The sequence below is a fragment of the Stegostoma tigrinum genome, chromosome 7 (genome assembly GCF_030684315.1).
Source record: "Stegostoma tigrinum isolate sSteTig4 chromosome 7, sSteTig4.hap1, whole genome shotgun sequence".
NCBI lineage: Eukaryota > Metazoa > Chordata > Chondrichthyes > Orectolobiformes > Stegostomatidae > Stegostoma > Stegostoma tigrinum.
This window is the reverse complement of record NC_081360.1, coordinates 5,052,765-5,068,058: the sequence shown is the minus strand read 5'-3', so window position 1 is coordinate 5,068,058 and position 15,294 is coordinate 5,052,765. Positions and strand designations below refer to the sequence as shown.

Here is a 15,294-nt window from a genome sequence, read left to right as displayed (position 1 = left end):
GTTGAGAGGTGACTTAATTGAAACATATAAAATAATCAGAGGGTTAGATAGGGTGGATAGGGAAAGCCTTTTTCCTAGGATGGTGACGGCGAGCGTGAGGGGGCAGAGCTTTAAATTGAGGGGTGAAAGATGTAGGACAGATGTCAGAGGTAGTTTCTTTACTCAGAGAGTAGTAAGGGAATGGAACGCTTTGCCTGCAACGGTAGTAGATTTGCCAACTTTAGGTACATTTAAGTCGTCATTGGATAAGCATATGGACGTACATGGAATAGTGTAGGTTAGATGGGCTTGAGGTTGGTATGACAGGTCGGCACAACATGGAGGGCCGAAGGGCCTGTGCTGTGCTGTAATGTTCAATGTTCTATGACACTAAAGTCGGTGGAGCGGTGGACAGTGTGGAAGAATGTTGCAGGTTGCAGGGAGACTTGAATAAACTGCAGAATTGGGCTGAAAGGTGGCAAATGGAGTTTAATATGGATAAATGTGATGTGATTCACTTTGGGAGGAATAATAGGAAGGCAGAATACCGGGTCAATTGAAAGATTCTTGGTAGTCTGGATGTGCAGAGGGATCTTGGTGTCCATGTACAAAGATCCCTTAAAGTTGCCACCCAGGTTGATAGTGCTGTTAAGAAGGCTTACATGTGTTAGGTTTTATTGGTAGAGGGATTGAGTTCCGGAGCCGTGATGTCATGCTGCAACTGTACAAAACGCTAGTGCAGCCTCATTTGGAATACTGCGTGCAGTTCTGGTCGCCCATTACAGGAAGGATGTAGAAGCATTGGAAAAGGTGCAGAGGAGATTTACCAGGATGTTGCCTGGTCTGGAGTGCAGGCTGTTTGAAGAAAGGACGCTAGGAAGTTGTTTCCGTTAGGCGGGGAGACTAGGACCCGTGGGCACAGACTTAAAATTAGAGGGGATAAATTTAAAACTGAAATCAGACGACATTTCTTCAGCCAGAGAGTGGTGGGCTTGTGGAATACATTGCCGCAGAGTGCAGTGGAGGCCGGGACGTTGGATGCCTTCAAGGCAGAGATCGACAAATTCTTGATCTCAAAAGGAATCAAGGGCTATGGGGAGAGTGCAGGGACGTGGTGTTGAAATGCCCATCAGCCATGATTTAAATGGCGGAGTGGACTTGATGGGCCGAATGGCCTTACTTCCACTCCTATGTCTTATGGTCTTATGGCTGAGGGACTTGGGTCTGTTCTCATTGGAGAGAAGGTGACTAAGAGGGGATTTAATAGAGACATACAAGATGATCAGAGGATTAGACAGGGTGGACAGTGAGAGTCTTTTTCCGAGGATGATGACTTCAGCTTGTACAAGGGGGCATAGCTACAAATTGAGGGGTGATAGATTTGAGATAGATGTCAGAGGCAGGTTCTTTACTCAGAGAGTGGTAAGGGCGTGGAACGCCCTGCCTGCCAATGTAGTTAACTCAGCCACATTAGGGGCATTTAAACTATCCTTGGATAAGCATATAGATAATGATGGGATAGTGTAGGGGGAGGGGCTTAGATTAGTTCACAGGTCAGCGCAACATCGAGGGCCGAAGGGCCCATTCTGCGCTGTATTGTTCTGTGTTCTATGTTCTATGGAGAAAGGGTAATTCTTCCTTGGTGATTTCAGTGCCAGACAAGTGTGATTGGTCAGAAAAGCATGGGAAAGGTGAAACCAAAGGTCGTGGTACTGATAAAATGTCTGGACCATGGTCTAGTCATGATTAACATCCCATTTCATTAGAGATCCAAGACCTCATGGCAACCCTTGTAGTTACTGATAGCTTGACCACGTCATTGGCTGAGCAGGGGACCACAAGGAAGTTCACATCAATCACACAGGAGTGGATGACTGCTGGATAGACCATTGCCTATATCTGGTCTGCTTTGTCCATCAGCTTTACCCCAAGACAGCAGAATCTCAAAACTAAATTTTAATGGATTCAAGAGCTCTGAAGAGAAAGAAAACTAATCGATCAGTGCCTCTCAGCCAACCTGGCAACTCTCCATAATCAGGAACCACACAATGTCCACAGCACCTGGTTTACCCCTACATCCATCATTAACGGCACTGATGAGGAACTCTAGCTTACTCAGAGATACGGCTCATTTCTGGTACACCTGACTCTGCCTTACAAGCTGAGGGTTTCTCAGTTCACTGAAAGGACTTGGTATTCTCTGGCAAAGCAAGGGGTGATGGGGTCCACTTCCTGATCAACACTTCCTGTTGCTCAGTTGTGGCAACCCTGGCGAGTTACTATTCCCTGGGTCCAAAATATTTTACAGTAAAGTCCCGTCCCTACGACCTGCCACACAACCTGCTATCCTGACAGCGGTCTACATCCCAAACCATATGGAACTGACAAGTGCATTGATGAACTGTACAATGCTTAAAACAATCTTGAGATGGAATACCCTGCGTCATTGTTTATCGTAGCCAGTGACTTCAACCAGGTCAACGTCAAGAATGCGCTACCAAAATACCATCGACATGTCTCCTGTCCCATCAGAGATCTAAACGTTCTTGACCATTAATAAACAAAGATGCCTACCATTCCATACACAATCCGCATTTTGGAAAAATCAGATCATAGCCCCGTGCTTGTCCACCCAGTTTACGAGCAGAAATTGAAGCAAGACAACTCAGTATAGAAAGCAATGCAGTGCTGGTCTGAGGCAACAGAAGATCTTCGACGGAACTGCTCAGAGTCAGTGGGTTGGTCCATATTCAAGAAGTTAGCATTCAACCTAAACAAATATGCCACTATCGTTACAGACTTCATTAATGAAGTGTGTAGAAGACTGTATGCTGAAGAAATTAATCCGAATGCTCCCTATCTAGAAACCATGGATGCATCGGGAGATCCGCTCCCTACTGAAGCCCAGGTCAGAGGCGTGCAAGTCAGGTGACCATGACCGATGACCAATGCAGGAAATCCAGATATGACCTTTGCACGGCCAGAGATTCTAAAAGGCAATATCAAACTAAGCCTGACACCTGGACTAACCGCATGGACACACGCTCACCTCCTCCACAATAATTCTCAACACTGGTGCCCTGCAAGGCTGTGTACTCAGCACGCTACTGTACTCCTGATGCACCCATAACTGTGTGACAAAATCATGCCTAACTCCACTTATAGGTTTGCCAACAATGCCACCAAACTGGTGAAGATGCATCCACAAAGGTTGCGACTGCTTTGAACATCTCCATCAGGTCCGGGTGGAGGACCAACATAAACAGCAAAGAGTCTGGAAACTGAAGCATCATACTCACCTGTGTCATCAAACACCATGTGGGTCCACCCACATTCAGTGTTGGAGTATTCTGTCGCCTCAGGGCCCCACACTCCCCACCTCAATCGTGCAAAAATGGGCTGAAATATTTTCCTGGGAAGAGTGGGTTGTATGCTCCAACTGCAGAACCATTTACCTACACAATTATTGTGAAAAATGATTATGTATCTGTGCCATTCTGGTAGTCTCTTTACAGGAATAGCACAATGATAGCACTGGACGCAGGACAGAGGAGGTTCACCAGAATGTTGCCTGTGGTGGAGAAACTGTGTTATAAGGAGAGATTAGATAGGCTTGGATTGTTTTCTGTACAGCAAAGCAGACTGAGGGGGAGCATGATTCAGGTGTATAAGATTATGAGGGCAAGGACAGGATGAATAGAAAGCAGCTGCTCCCCATGGCCGAGGGGCCAATCACAAGACAGCACAATATTAGGGTAAGGGGTAGGAGATTCGGGAAAAATTTTCCCTCAGCAGGTGGTAAGAATCTGGAACACATTGCCTGGGAAAGTGGTGGACATAGAAAACCTTACAATCTTTAAAAAAATATTTCAATGAGCACTTCAAATATCATTACATTCAAGGATATGGGAGAACTGCAGGAAAATGGGATTAGGACTCTTTCAGTTGTAGTCATGTTGGTGCATCTCAAGGGGCCAAAGGGCCTTTTCCACACTGTATGAATCCGTGAATCTCTTTATATTGAGATAGGGGCTGTTTGGCAGTTTGTTTCTAGTTTGACTCTTGCATTGAGTATTGTTTGAGAACAATATCTGAATTTCACTCAGCTATATTTGAAACAAACATATAAAAAACACCAGTCACAACATATCCTGAGATTTCACTTGTGCCCGGACATCTAAGAACCTCAGCTTTGAACAGTCTAAATGACTGAACATACAGACTCCTCTTGCATGGAGGATTTCACAGATCAACATGATTTTCTAAATGAAGACAGTTTCTCCTTATCTGAGTCACAAATAGGCAAACCCTTATTCTGAGACTGGCCACCTTACCTTTAACCTTCCAAAGACAGAGTATCACAGTGTGTTTAAATAACTTCAACAAAGAAAAACTTGGAATTATACAGCACAGTTTGCAACCACCAGGTGTCCCAAATGTCTTTCAGTTGTAATATAGAAAACACAGCAACTAGTTTGCACACAGCAATCTTCCATTAGCAGCAGCATGATCATGAGCAAAAAGGCTGTGTGGATACCTACTCTGGGCATGGAATCAAGCATGATACCATTACAGCAAGACTCCCATGTAGAAACACAGAGTCAAGAGCTGATGTAGGCCATTCAACCCTTGAGCCTGCCCTGCCATTCATTAGGATCATGGCTGATCATCGAGCTCAATACCCCAATTCTGCCCTCCCCACCGTCCCTTGATTCCTTTAGCTACAAGAGTTATAGCTCCCTCCTTCTTGAAAATGTTGTTAGAGCATAACATTCTTCTGATTAAAGTAACATGCAGTTTGCTCTCCAAACTTCTTGTTGTACCCAGGCAATAAATTTTTGTAATAGGATCCCCACATACTTCTGAATACCGTCATTCACTTGTGTCTCACATTCTAAACAATGCTCTGTCTATTCATTTTTCATGTAAAGGGGACAGATCCACATACCCACACATTATACACCATTCGACACCTGCTTGCCCCACCCGCTCATAGGTTTCTTTCTTTCAAAGGCTCCTCAATGTCACTGACATAGGTTGAGGTACAAGCACAGTCTTATAGCCTTGATTGGTTACCATCTGCCAACCCAAAATGACTAGCTTGTCCTGTCTGTTAGGCAACCCTCATTCAATGCTCATATATGCCTCAATCCCATGAGCACGAATGCTAAACTATTTATCTTCTGAAAATCCCAATACAATACATCCAGTGGTTCTCCATTTTCACCTTCATTTTCAAACACCATGACTTATCATTCTCATCGTATTGTGATTTGCCAAGTAATTTGTCACCATCCCCAATACCAGTATCAGGTGAATTAGCCTTTTATTGGACCCTCAACTTCCCGCAATTATTTGGTATATTTGTTGTTTTATCTACTTTGACAACAGATTTCCTGCCATTTCCAGATTCTCTGTTATAATTCCTTCTGCCTTGGGTGTAAAGGACCCACAATAACAATCACTGCTCTCTTCCTTTATACAAAGCTTAAAATGTTCTCAAAATGTATTTTTGATACTTCCTACTACTTGACTCTCCATCAATTTTCTCCTACATTATCATTTTCTTGGTCACCTTTAGATAATGTTAAAATTCCTCTCAATCCTTAGAGCTGCTCCTTTTGGCAATAACATAAGCTGCTCCTCTAATCAAATGCTACCCTAACTTTCACAAGTTTGGCGGTGGCTGTATCACTTTGTCCAGTGTTATCTGACATTACCTGAGAAATTCGGAAATACTCGTGGGCACGTTGGAGACAGGCTGTGAATTCCGGAATATCCTGAGCCCCTGCCTGTATCAATGGAAAATATCACAAGTTAGCAGACCACCTAAAGAATAAAGGAAAATTCAAATGCCTAGTATCAACAGACTTTATCATCAATGCCCTGCCCCGGGGAACAGGATGAGTAACCCAGACTAAAAATGTCTCTCAATTTTTCTTTGTAGAATAGCTGCGATGTAGAAATTATATACATTCATATGAACAGGAGGCAGAAGTAGGTCATTTGGTCTCATGCCTGCTATGCCATTCAGTAAGATCTTGGCTGATCTCATTACTTCACATTCTCACCTATCCCATAACCTTTCACCCCTTTGCTCATCAAATTTCATTCCATCCCTGCCCGAAGAATATTCAAAGACTTTGTTTCCATTAACTTTTGAGAAAGTGGGTTCTAAATACTCACAACCCTGAGATAATTTTTATTTTTCTTCATCTCCTTTTTATTAAATCAGTGAGGATCACTCCCATTAAAAAAAATCAAAATATGATCTATTAAAAACAGATTTCAGCCTGGGATCAGACTGTTTCATATTACAATCTGAGATCACAAGATCTCAGCTAAACTCAGGTTACAGCTAAGATCACAATGCATTTTGAAAAGTTATTATTCTTTTCACTTTGTCATGGGATATTTTGAAATTATAAAGAGTATAAGCGTTGTGCTAACTTTGTGGATGTAGCAATTGCGCTCTTTGGGCAGGTGAGGAGTTAAGCAAACAAAATGTGGGTATCTGAGATCAGGACTACTTTTCACTTTGCCTCATTGGGCCTGATGTCCTGATCTCTGCTCAAGGGGAGTTCGAGTCACTTCATGTTCTTTCACACTGAATTTAAATATTGAAGATTTAAGGATGGAATTCATATGCTAACAGGGTCCCCTGAAAATCACAGAATGGTCACAGCACAGGAGGAGGCTACTTGGTCTGTCCTGTCTGCATGTGAACTTAGAGAAGCCATTTACCTTGCACCACTTTTGATTATCACATCAGATGGAGTAAAGGTAGCATTTCCTGCCTAGCCCAATTACCCTGAGTGGCTTGCTGAGCTATGTTAGAAGGCAGTTAATAGTCAACCACATTGCTGTGGGTCTGGAGTCACATGTAGGGCAGACAATGTAAGGACAGTAGATTTCATTTCCTAAAGGACATGAGTAGAATCTGGTGTGTTTCTAGGACAACCCTGTAGTTATTTCACTATTTGATCTACGAACATGCGTCCCTTAGAAAATAAGGCAGGTCAAATAACAATGGGAGCCAAAAAATGGCAGTGGAGTTGAATAAATACTTTGCATCACTCTTCACGGTAAAAGATACTAATAGCATTCTACAAATATTAAATAATCAAGGGGCTAAAAGGGGAGAGGAAATAAAAACAGTAACTATCACAAGAGAAAAAATGCCAGGGAAACAAATGACACCAAAAACCAATAACTCTCCTGGACTTGATGGAATGCATTTTAGATTATTAAAAGAAGTAGCTACAGAGGCAGTAGACGCAGTGGTAGTGATCTTTTTGGAATTCTTAGATTCTGAAAAAATCCCAAAGGATTGGAAAATTGCCAATGTAATGCCTTTACTTAAAAGGGAAGGAGATAACTTTGGCCAGTTGTTAATGCCTGTTATTGGGAAAACGTTCGAATCTATTATAAAGGATGTAATAGCAGAGTATTAGAAATCTGTAATATGATCATGCAGAGTGTGGAAGAAAAATTTTACATCACAAAGGTAGATGTGAATTTAGGCCAGGACAGAAATTACATTGCAAAGATAGATGAGAATTTAGCCCAAGGCAGAAAGGGCAGACATGGGACAAACTGATGGCATAGAAAACAAATTTTTAATTAGTTTAGTATGTGGGGTTTTAATGAGCCTAGCAGAAGTAAGGAGGTAGTTACTCAGACTGCATTATCACTATGTGATATATATGTGATGCGTTATTATAGCTAGAGCTAGAGGAGGATCTCCTGATATATTGTCACTATACCAAGGTTTTAGGCTGAATTAGAGATGTCCCTTGTATCCCTGTGGAGCCTAGTCACTGATAAACTAGAGCTTCAATCAAACTGGATAGCACTCTGTATGCTAGTGGCATGCATTGAGGTCTGTGCCAGGAGGTCTGTGTGTACCTCCCAGCAGGGTTTTTTTATATTTTCCTTGCATTGAGGTCACAATTAATTACAATTTATATTAATGGTTTGGATGAGGGAAGGGACCATAAAGTAGAAGAAGTAGACCATTTAGCCCTTCAAGTCTGCTCCATCATTTAACCTTATCATGACTAATTTGATAATCCTCAACTCCACTTTCCTGCCTTTTCCCCATAACCCTCAATTCCAAAACCGAGTAAAAATTTATATCAACCTTGAATATAATTAATGACCCAACCTTAACTACTTGGAATATTGTGTCCAGTTCTGGTCGCCCTACTATAGGAAAGATGTGGAGGCTTTGGAGAGGGTGCAAAGGAGGTTTACCAGGATGCTGCCTGGACTGGAGGGCTTGTCTTACAAGTAGAGGTTGACTGAGCTCGGACTTTTCTCTCTGGAGAGAAGGAGGAGGAGAGGTGACTTGATTGAGGTGTACAAGGTAACGAGAGGCATGGATAGAGTCGATAGCCAGAGACTTTTCCCCAGGGCAGGATTGACTGCCACGAGGGGTCATATTTTTAAGGTGTTAGGAGGAAGGTATAGAGGAAACGTCAGAGGGAGGTTTTTCACCCAGAGAGTTGTGAGCGCATGGATTAGTTTACCAGTGGTAGTTGTGGAAGCGGAGTCATTAGTGACATTTAAGCGACTGCTGGACATGCACATGGACAGCAGTGAATTGAGGGGAATGTAGGTTAAGTTATTTTATTTTTGGATTAGGAATATTCCACGGCACATCGTGGGCCGAAGGGCCTGTACTGTGCTGTACTTTTCTATGTTCTATGTTAACAGCCTTCTGCAGTTAAAAAATTCCATAGATAAACTGCCCCTCTGAGGAGAAACGCTTCCTCATCTCTGTCTTAAATGTGCACCCTCATACTCAGATTGTGCCCTCTGGTCCGAGACTCTCCCATAGGAAGAAACAACGTTTCTAAATCTACCCTGTCAAGCCTCCTAAAAATATTGCACATTTCAATCAGGTTGTCTCTAATTCTTTTAAATTCCAACAAACACAGAACTATTCTACTCAACCTCTCCTCATAAGACAGCTCCTCCATACCCAGTAGTAGCCTGTGAACCCGTTTTGGACTGTTTCCAATGCCAGTATATCTTCCCTTAGATAGAGGGACTGAAACGTGTTCACAGAAATCCAGCTGCGGTCTGACTAGTGCCTTGTATGACTTTAGTGAGACTGTTCTACTTTTATGCTCTATTGAAATAAAGGTTACTATTCCATTTTCCTTCTTTATTACCGACTGAACTTCAACACTAGCTGTTTGTGACTCATGGATGAGGAGTCCCAAATCGCCCTGTTCTGTCTCTTTCTGTAATCTTTTTACAGTTAAATAATATTCAACTCTTCGATTGTTTCTGCCAAAGTTCATAGCCTCATATTTTCCCTCATTATATTCCATTTGCCAAGCTTTTTGCCTAATCACGTAACCTGCTAATATCCCTTTACAGGCTGTTCCTTATCCCAACTTTTTGTCTTCTATCTGATAGCCAATCCATGTTAATATACTATCGACAACACCATGGGCTTTGTCTTATTAAGTAGTGAAATGTACGGTACCTTTTCAAGTACCTTCTGAAAATTCAAATATACTACATTCACTGCTTTCCCTTTATCTATCCTGGCTATTATCTCCCCAGAGATTCAAATAAATTTGTCAGGAATGATTTCCCTTTCATAAAGCTATGTTGACTCTGATTATGTAATGGCAGAGTATTAGAACTCTACAATATGAAACCCCTCATAAACGACTAACATTTTCCCAATAAAAGATGTTGAGCTAAATAGCCTATAATTACTTGTTTTTTTGTCTCCTCCCCTATTTAAATAAAAGTCTTACTTTGGTAAATGTCTAATCCCATGTGCCATATCCAGAAGCTAAGAATTCTTGGGAGATTACTATCAATGCATACATTATCTCTGTGGCTACTCACTTTAGTATCCTAGAATACATACCACCAGATTAAAAAGTTATCAGTCTTTAGCACCATTAGTTTCCCTAGCACTTTTTCTCTGGGGGGAGTTATCACATTTATTTCTTCTCTTCCTTTTGCCCAATAAGTATTTAGCATTTTTAGAACACTATTTGTGCCTTGCATCAGGTGCAAAGTATTCATTCAACCATTCTGTCACTTACTGTAACTCCATTACTACTTCCCCAGTTTTCTAAGGAGCCTTTTTTAAATGTTGATCCCTCTCTTTATTTAAACATATATTAAGAAGCTCTCACTGTCAAGTCTTGATATTTCTTGTAAATTTACCCTCAAAGTTACCTTCACTCTACTTTATTTTGGTCATCTTTTGTTGGTTTTTAAAACTTTCTTAGTCCTTTGTCTTACCACTAATTTTTACCTCATTGCATGCTTTTCTTTAAATCTAATGCTATCTTGAACTTCCTTGATTAAAGTTTGAATTATTCCTTTACTCACTAAACAATGACATTGTTGCAAGCCATGAATTATTTTCAATGTCGTCCATTGTTTCTCAATTATCTTTGCTGCTAAACTCCTTTCCCAATTCACTCTAGCCAGCTCTGCTTTCATTCCTTTGTAATTACCCTTATCTAAATAGCACAGTTGTTTCTGTCTCAAGTTTCTCCTACTCCAAACGAATGTTAAATTCTACCACGTTAAGGTTATTGTTTCCGAGGAGACCTTCTGCTCTAACACCACATATTAAACATATTAAATGTCACTAGATCTAAAATAGCCTGAACTCTCATTGGATCCACAACATATTGTTCTAGAAAACTGTTCCAAATACATCTTACGAATTCTTCCTCAAGCCTGCTGTGTCAATCTGACTAATCCAATCTGGATGAGGATTAAAATCACTCATGACTAATGTACTGCCTGTTACAGCTCATTATCCTGATTCATTCTCTGTCCCATCATCTAGCTACTTTTAGAGGCCTATAGACTGCTCCTAATAGTGCTTTCTTTGCCTTTTTATTTCTTCCAACAACATTTACATCTTTGAGTTCAAGGTCATTTTTTTTGCTACTGAATTTATTTAATACCACACCAGCAATATCACAGCACCACTTTTTCCTCCTGTCTGTTCTTTCAAAAAGTTCTCAGCTTTGATGTCCTTATAACTGTGTCACTGTAATGGTTATCAGATCATGCCTGTAATCCAGTATTTACACTGTTAATTCCTTTGTTTTTCTCTGACTAAAATGCACATTCAAGTAAACAGCTATTAATTTTGCTTTTTTAAGTCATTATTTGCCCTTTTGACTTGATTACTGCTAATTTTTTCTATATTTACACACGCTGACCCTACTTGTCCTACTTCAGTGTATTGTTATCCAAATAGCTGGTATGCAATGCTGTCATATCCTCTTTGCGTGATAAACCTTTATTTCCCCCATCCCAAACTCTCCCCGCCAAACTTTTAATTAGCTAACCCTCTCCACAGCTCTATTATTTTATTCCCTAGGACACTGGCACAGCACAGCTTAAGTGAATCCCATCCACCAAAACAGAACTGGTGTCAACACTCCATGAAATGAAATCCATTCCACCCACACTAGTCTTTGAGTTACACATTTATCGCTTTGATTTTAGTTATCCAATGCCAGTTTGCAAGCGGCTCAGGTAGTGATCCAGAGATTATGCCCTCAAGTTCTGCTTTTTAATTTAGTTTCTAAATGTTCAAAGTCTTTGAGCAGAATGTCCTTTCTTTTCTTACCATTGTTTTTGGTACAAATGTGGATGACAACGACTGGCTCTCTCCACTAACTTCCAACTTCCACTTCAGCCCTGAGGAAATGTCCTTAAACCAGGCAGGCAGGTTCCTCAATTTTAATCCCTAGGTTGTTGTCATACCTGAGCATACAGACTCCAACACTTTCTGTTTTGATTTCAGATGAATTGCATCTGGAGTACTTTGCTTTTATTAAACTGCAAGTTACTAGGTTTACTCCTAAGGTTGTGTGGAGTTGCATAATCTCAGCTGGGTTAATTTGCAGGACTCTGGTGTCTTCAGCGTAAGTTTTGGACAAAGGGAATTAGGAATTATAAGACAAAAATATCCAATAACTTAGTCATTCCTCGTGATAACTAGATCATTCATACATCAGCCTCAGTAAATGGTCCAGTTCAGTTTAGGAATAACATATTTGATATGAAAGAAATATTACTTATTCACCCAGACGTAGCCAGTTTGCTGACGTGTACGATTCTTGGTTACTCACCTCAAGGTAGGCCTGGACGGCAAAAGCTGTATCCCACAGCTGGGATCCGTTGGTGCCCTGAGACAGAGACACAAGTTATTTAAAACATTCCTGCAAATGTCCACTACAGAGTATTTAGCGGTTCTTAGTGACTGCAAAGTACAGAGAGTTCAAAGCCTCTTTGCTGATCCCAGGACAAGGAGTTCAATGCCTCTCAGCTAATGTCCATTAGAGTTCAGTAGTTCTCTCCAAAGACCCCATACTATGGCCAGTGTCTCTCAGTGAATACCATAGTCAAATTACTGACTCCACTCCGGCATAAAGATTAATCTCGTCTTATTATAAAACCTCAGCGCTAATTAATAGCTGTCAAAACCAAGGCAGTCAAAGTGTTACAGTCTCATCCCATTGAGTGTCTAACCCGTGCTGGAGGTCCTGCTTTCCTGGTGTATCTGCTTTCTGCCCACACAAATCTAACCATCACCCCCCCCACAACGTCTGATGAGCACAGAGTAAGGTAGATGACCTACGATTTACAGTGGGTCAATTAAAATAGGGAAGCAAATGACCACTCTAGAGAAGCAATAAATTATTTGACAAGAGAAACAATAAAAAAGGTCAGGAGATTCTACAGTACTAAATGACAAGAAAAGCAATGGTACTGACACTACCGGAGTTTAACTTTCCTCTGCATAAATAGCTTTATAAAAACTATAAAAAACTACCTAAAACCATTCAGATCCTATATAAGAAGTAAAATCTGTCACCTCAGCAGGCAATGTAAAGAGAAGAGTTATGTTAGTCATTCAATATGTCATAAATCATATGACAGCTAAACAGTACTGGGGAGTTGCCAGATCTCCTTGAAGCAATAGATCACTGCACTGAAATTAGGACCCCTTCCCCCTCCAGGGTTCTATAATGGAATCTAGAAAAACTTTACCTGCATCTTCAGTCCATCAAGGCCAAGCCTGTGAAATTAATGTTAAGATGATAAGATTGTAATGATCTGGAGGTTGTTTGGATGCTGATAAACAGTGATCAGTAAGGTGCTGATGTCATCAGCAATATCTGCATTGCTCAAAAATTCAATATGCTGCATCAATTCACAACAAATTACTTGTTATTGCCTGACCAATTGTGGTAGGTTAATACCTTTGTTAAGGTTAAGGGAGACAGAAGGTGAATATAAATTAACTTCAAGCACATAAAATTAGGGAGATACCATGACACTGGGGCTGGGATGAGAGGCAAAGAATGACCAGTCAATAAACTGCATGGTAAAATAAGGCTGAGTCAGCATGGTTTTGTTAAGGGGAGGTCATGCCTGACAAATCTTATACTATACTAAGAAGGCAATGAGTGAATTTGACAAAGGAGAGTCATCAGTGGATATGATCTGCTTGGAGTTTCAGAAGGCATTTGACAAAGTGCCACACAGGAGGCTGCTAAACCAGTTAAGAGACCACGGTGTTTAGGGCAAGGTACTGGCATAGAGGATTGGCTGACTGGCAGAAGGCAGAGAGTGGGGATAAAGTGGTGTTTTTCAAGATGGCAGCCAGTAGCTAGTGAGGTTGCGCAGGGGGCATACTGGGACGACTAATATTCACAGTATACATTAATGACATAGATAAAGGAACTTGGGAATCTGCTAATTTTGCAGATGACACAACGATAGGTGGAGGGGCAGGTAGTGCTAAGGAAGCGGGAAGTCTGCAGAAGGACTTGGGCAGGCTGGGTGAGTGGTGAAAGAAGTGGTCCATGGAATTCAATGTGAAAAAGTGTGATGCTGTGCATTTTGGTACTAAGAATACCGGTGTAGATTATTTTCTAAAATGGAAACGCTTTGAAAGTCTGAAGTGCAAAAGGATTATGGAGTCTTAGTTCAGGGTTGTCTTACAGTTAACATGCAGGTTCAGTTGGCAGTTAGGATGAGAAGACTTCAAGGCAGTCTAGCATGCAAATGCAGAGGTGTATTGCTGAGGTGATACAAAGCTCTTGTTATACTGTATTTGAAGTATTGTTGAGTAGTTTTGGGCCCACATCTGAGGAAGGATCCACATGAAGTTCACAAAATTGATCCCGGGATGAAGGGTTTGTCATACTGAGATACAGGCTGCTAGACTAGGTGGGATTGAGGTTCACAAGGAAGCGGTATTAGAAATCCTTCAGATGGTGAAGATAGATAAGTCCCCTGGGCCAGATGGGATTTATTCTCGGATCCTCTGGGAAGCCAGGGAGGAGATTGCCGAGCCTTTGGCATTGATCTTTAACTCGTCATTGTCTACAGGAATAGTGCCAGATGACTGGAGGATAGCAAATGTGGTTCCCCTGTTCAAGAAGGGGAGTAGAGACAACCCTGGTAATTATAGACCAGTGAGCCTTACCTCAGTTGTTGGTGAAGTGTTGGAAAAGGTTATAAGGGATAGGATTTATAATCATCCAGAAAAGAATAAATTGATTAGGGATAGTCAGCACGGTTTTGTGAAGGGAAGGTTGTGCCTCACAAACCTTACTGAGTTCTTTGAGAAGGTGACCAAACAGGTAGATGAGAGTAAACCAGTTGATGTGGTGTATATGGATTTCAGCAAGGCGTTTGATAAGGTTCCCCACAATAGGCTATTGTACAAAATGCAGAGGAATGGAACTGTGGGAGATATAGCAGTTTGGATCGGAAATTGGCTTGCTGAAAGAAGGCAGAGGGTGTTAGGTGATGGGAAATGTTCATCCTGGAGACTAGTTACTAGTGGTGTACGCAAGGGTCGGTGTTGAGTCCACTGCTGTTTGTCATTTTTATAAATGACCTGGATGAGGGCGTAGACGGATGGGTTAGTAAATTTGCAGATGACACCAAGGTCGGTGGAGTTGTGGATAGTGACGAAGGATGCTGTAGGTTGCAGAGAGACATAAATAAGCTGCAGAGCTGGGCTGAGAGGTGGCAAATGGAGTTTAATGCAGACAAGTGTGAGGTGATACACTTTGGTAGGAGTAATCAGAAGGCAAAGTACAGGGCTAATGGTAAGATTCTTAGTAGTGTAGATGAGCAGAGAGATCTCAGTGTCCCTGTACACAGATCCTTGAAAGTTGCCACCCAGGTTGACAGGGCTGTTAAGAAGGCATACAGTGTTTTAGCTTTTATTAATAGAGGGATTGAGTTCCGGAACCAAGAGGTCATGGTGAAGCTGTACAAAACTCTGGT

General features: G+C 41.4%; 1 protein-coding gene across 4 annotated transcripts in view; it reads right to left on the bottom strand.

Annotated features, from left to right (window-relative positions):
- Nucleotides 1-15,294, bottom strand: part of lss (lanosterol synthase (2,3-oxidosqualene-lanosterol cyclase)) — a 116,945-nt gene that overhangs the window by 51,173 nt on the left and 50,478 nt on the right. For all 4 annotated transcript variants that reach the window (XM_048534489.2, XM_048534487.2, XM_048534488.2 and 1 more), the window contains exons 11-13: nt 13,039-13,066; nt 12,117-12,173; nt 5,700-5,771 (exon numbers count right to left, since the gene is read on the bottom strand). In XM_048534489.2, the coding sequence (XP_048390446.1) occupies nt 5,700-5,771; nt 12,117-12,173; nt 13,039-13,066 (157 nt within the window). The remainder of the gene's footprint in view (nt 1-5,699; nt 5,772-12,116; nt 12,174-13,038; nt 13,067-15,294) is intronic.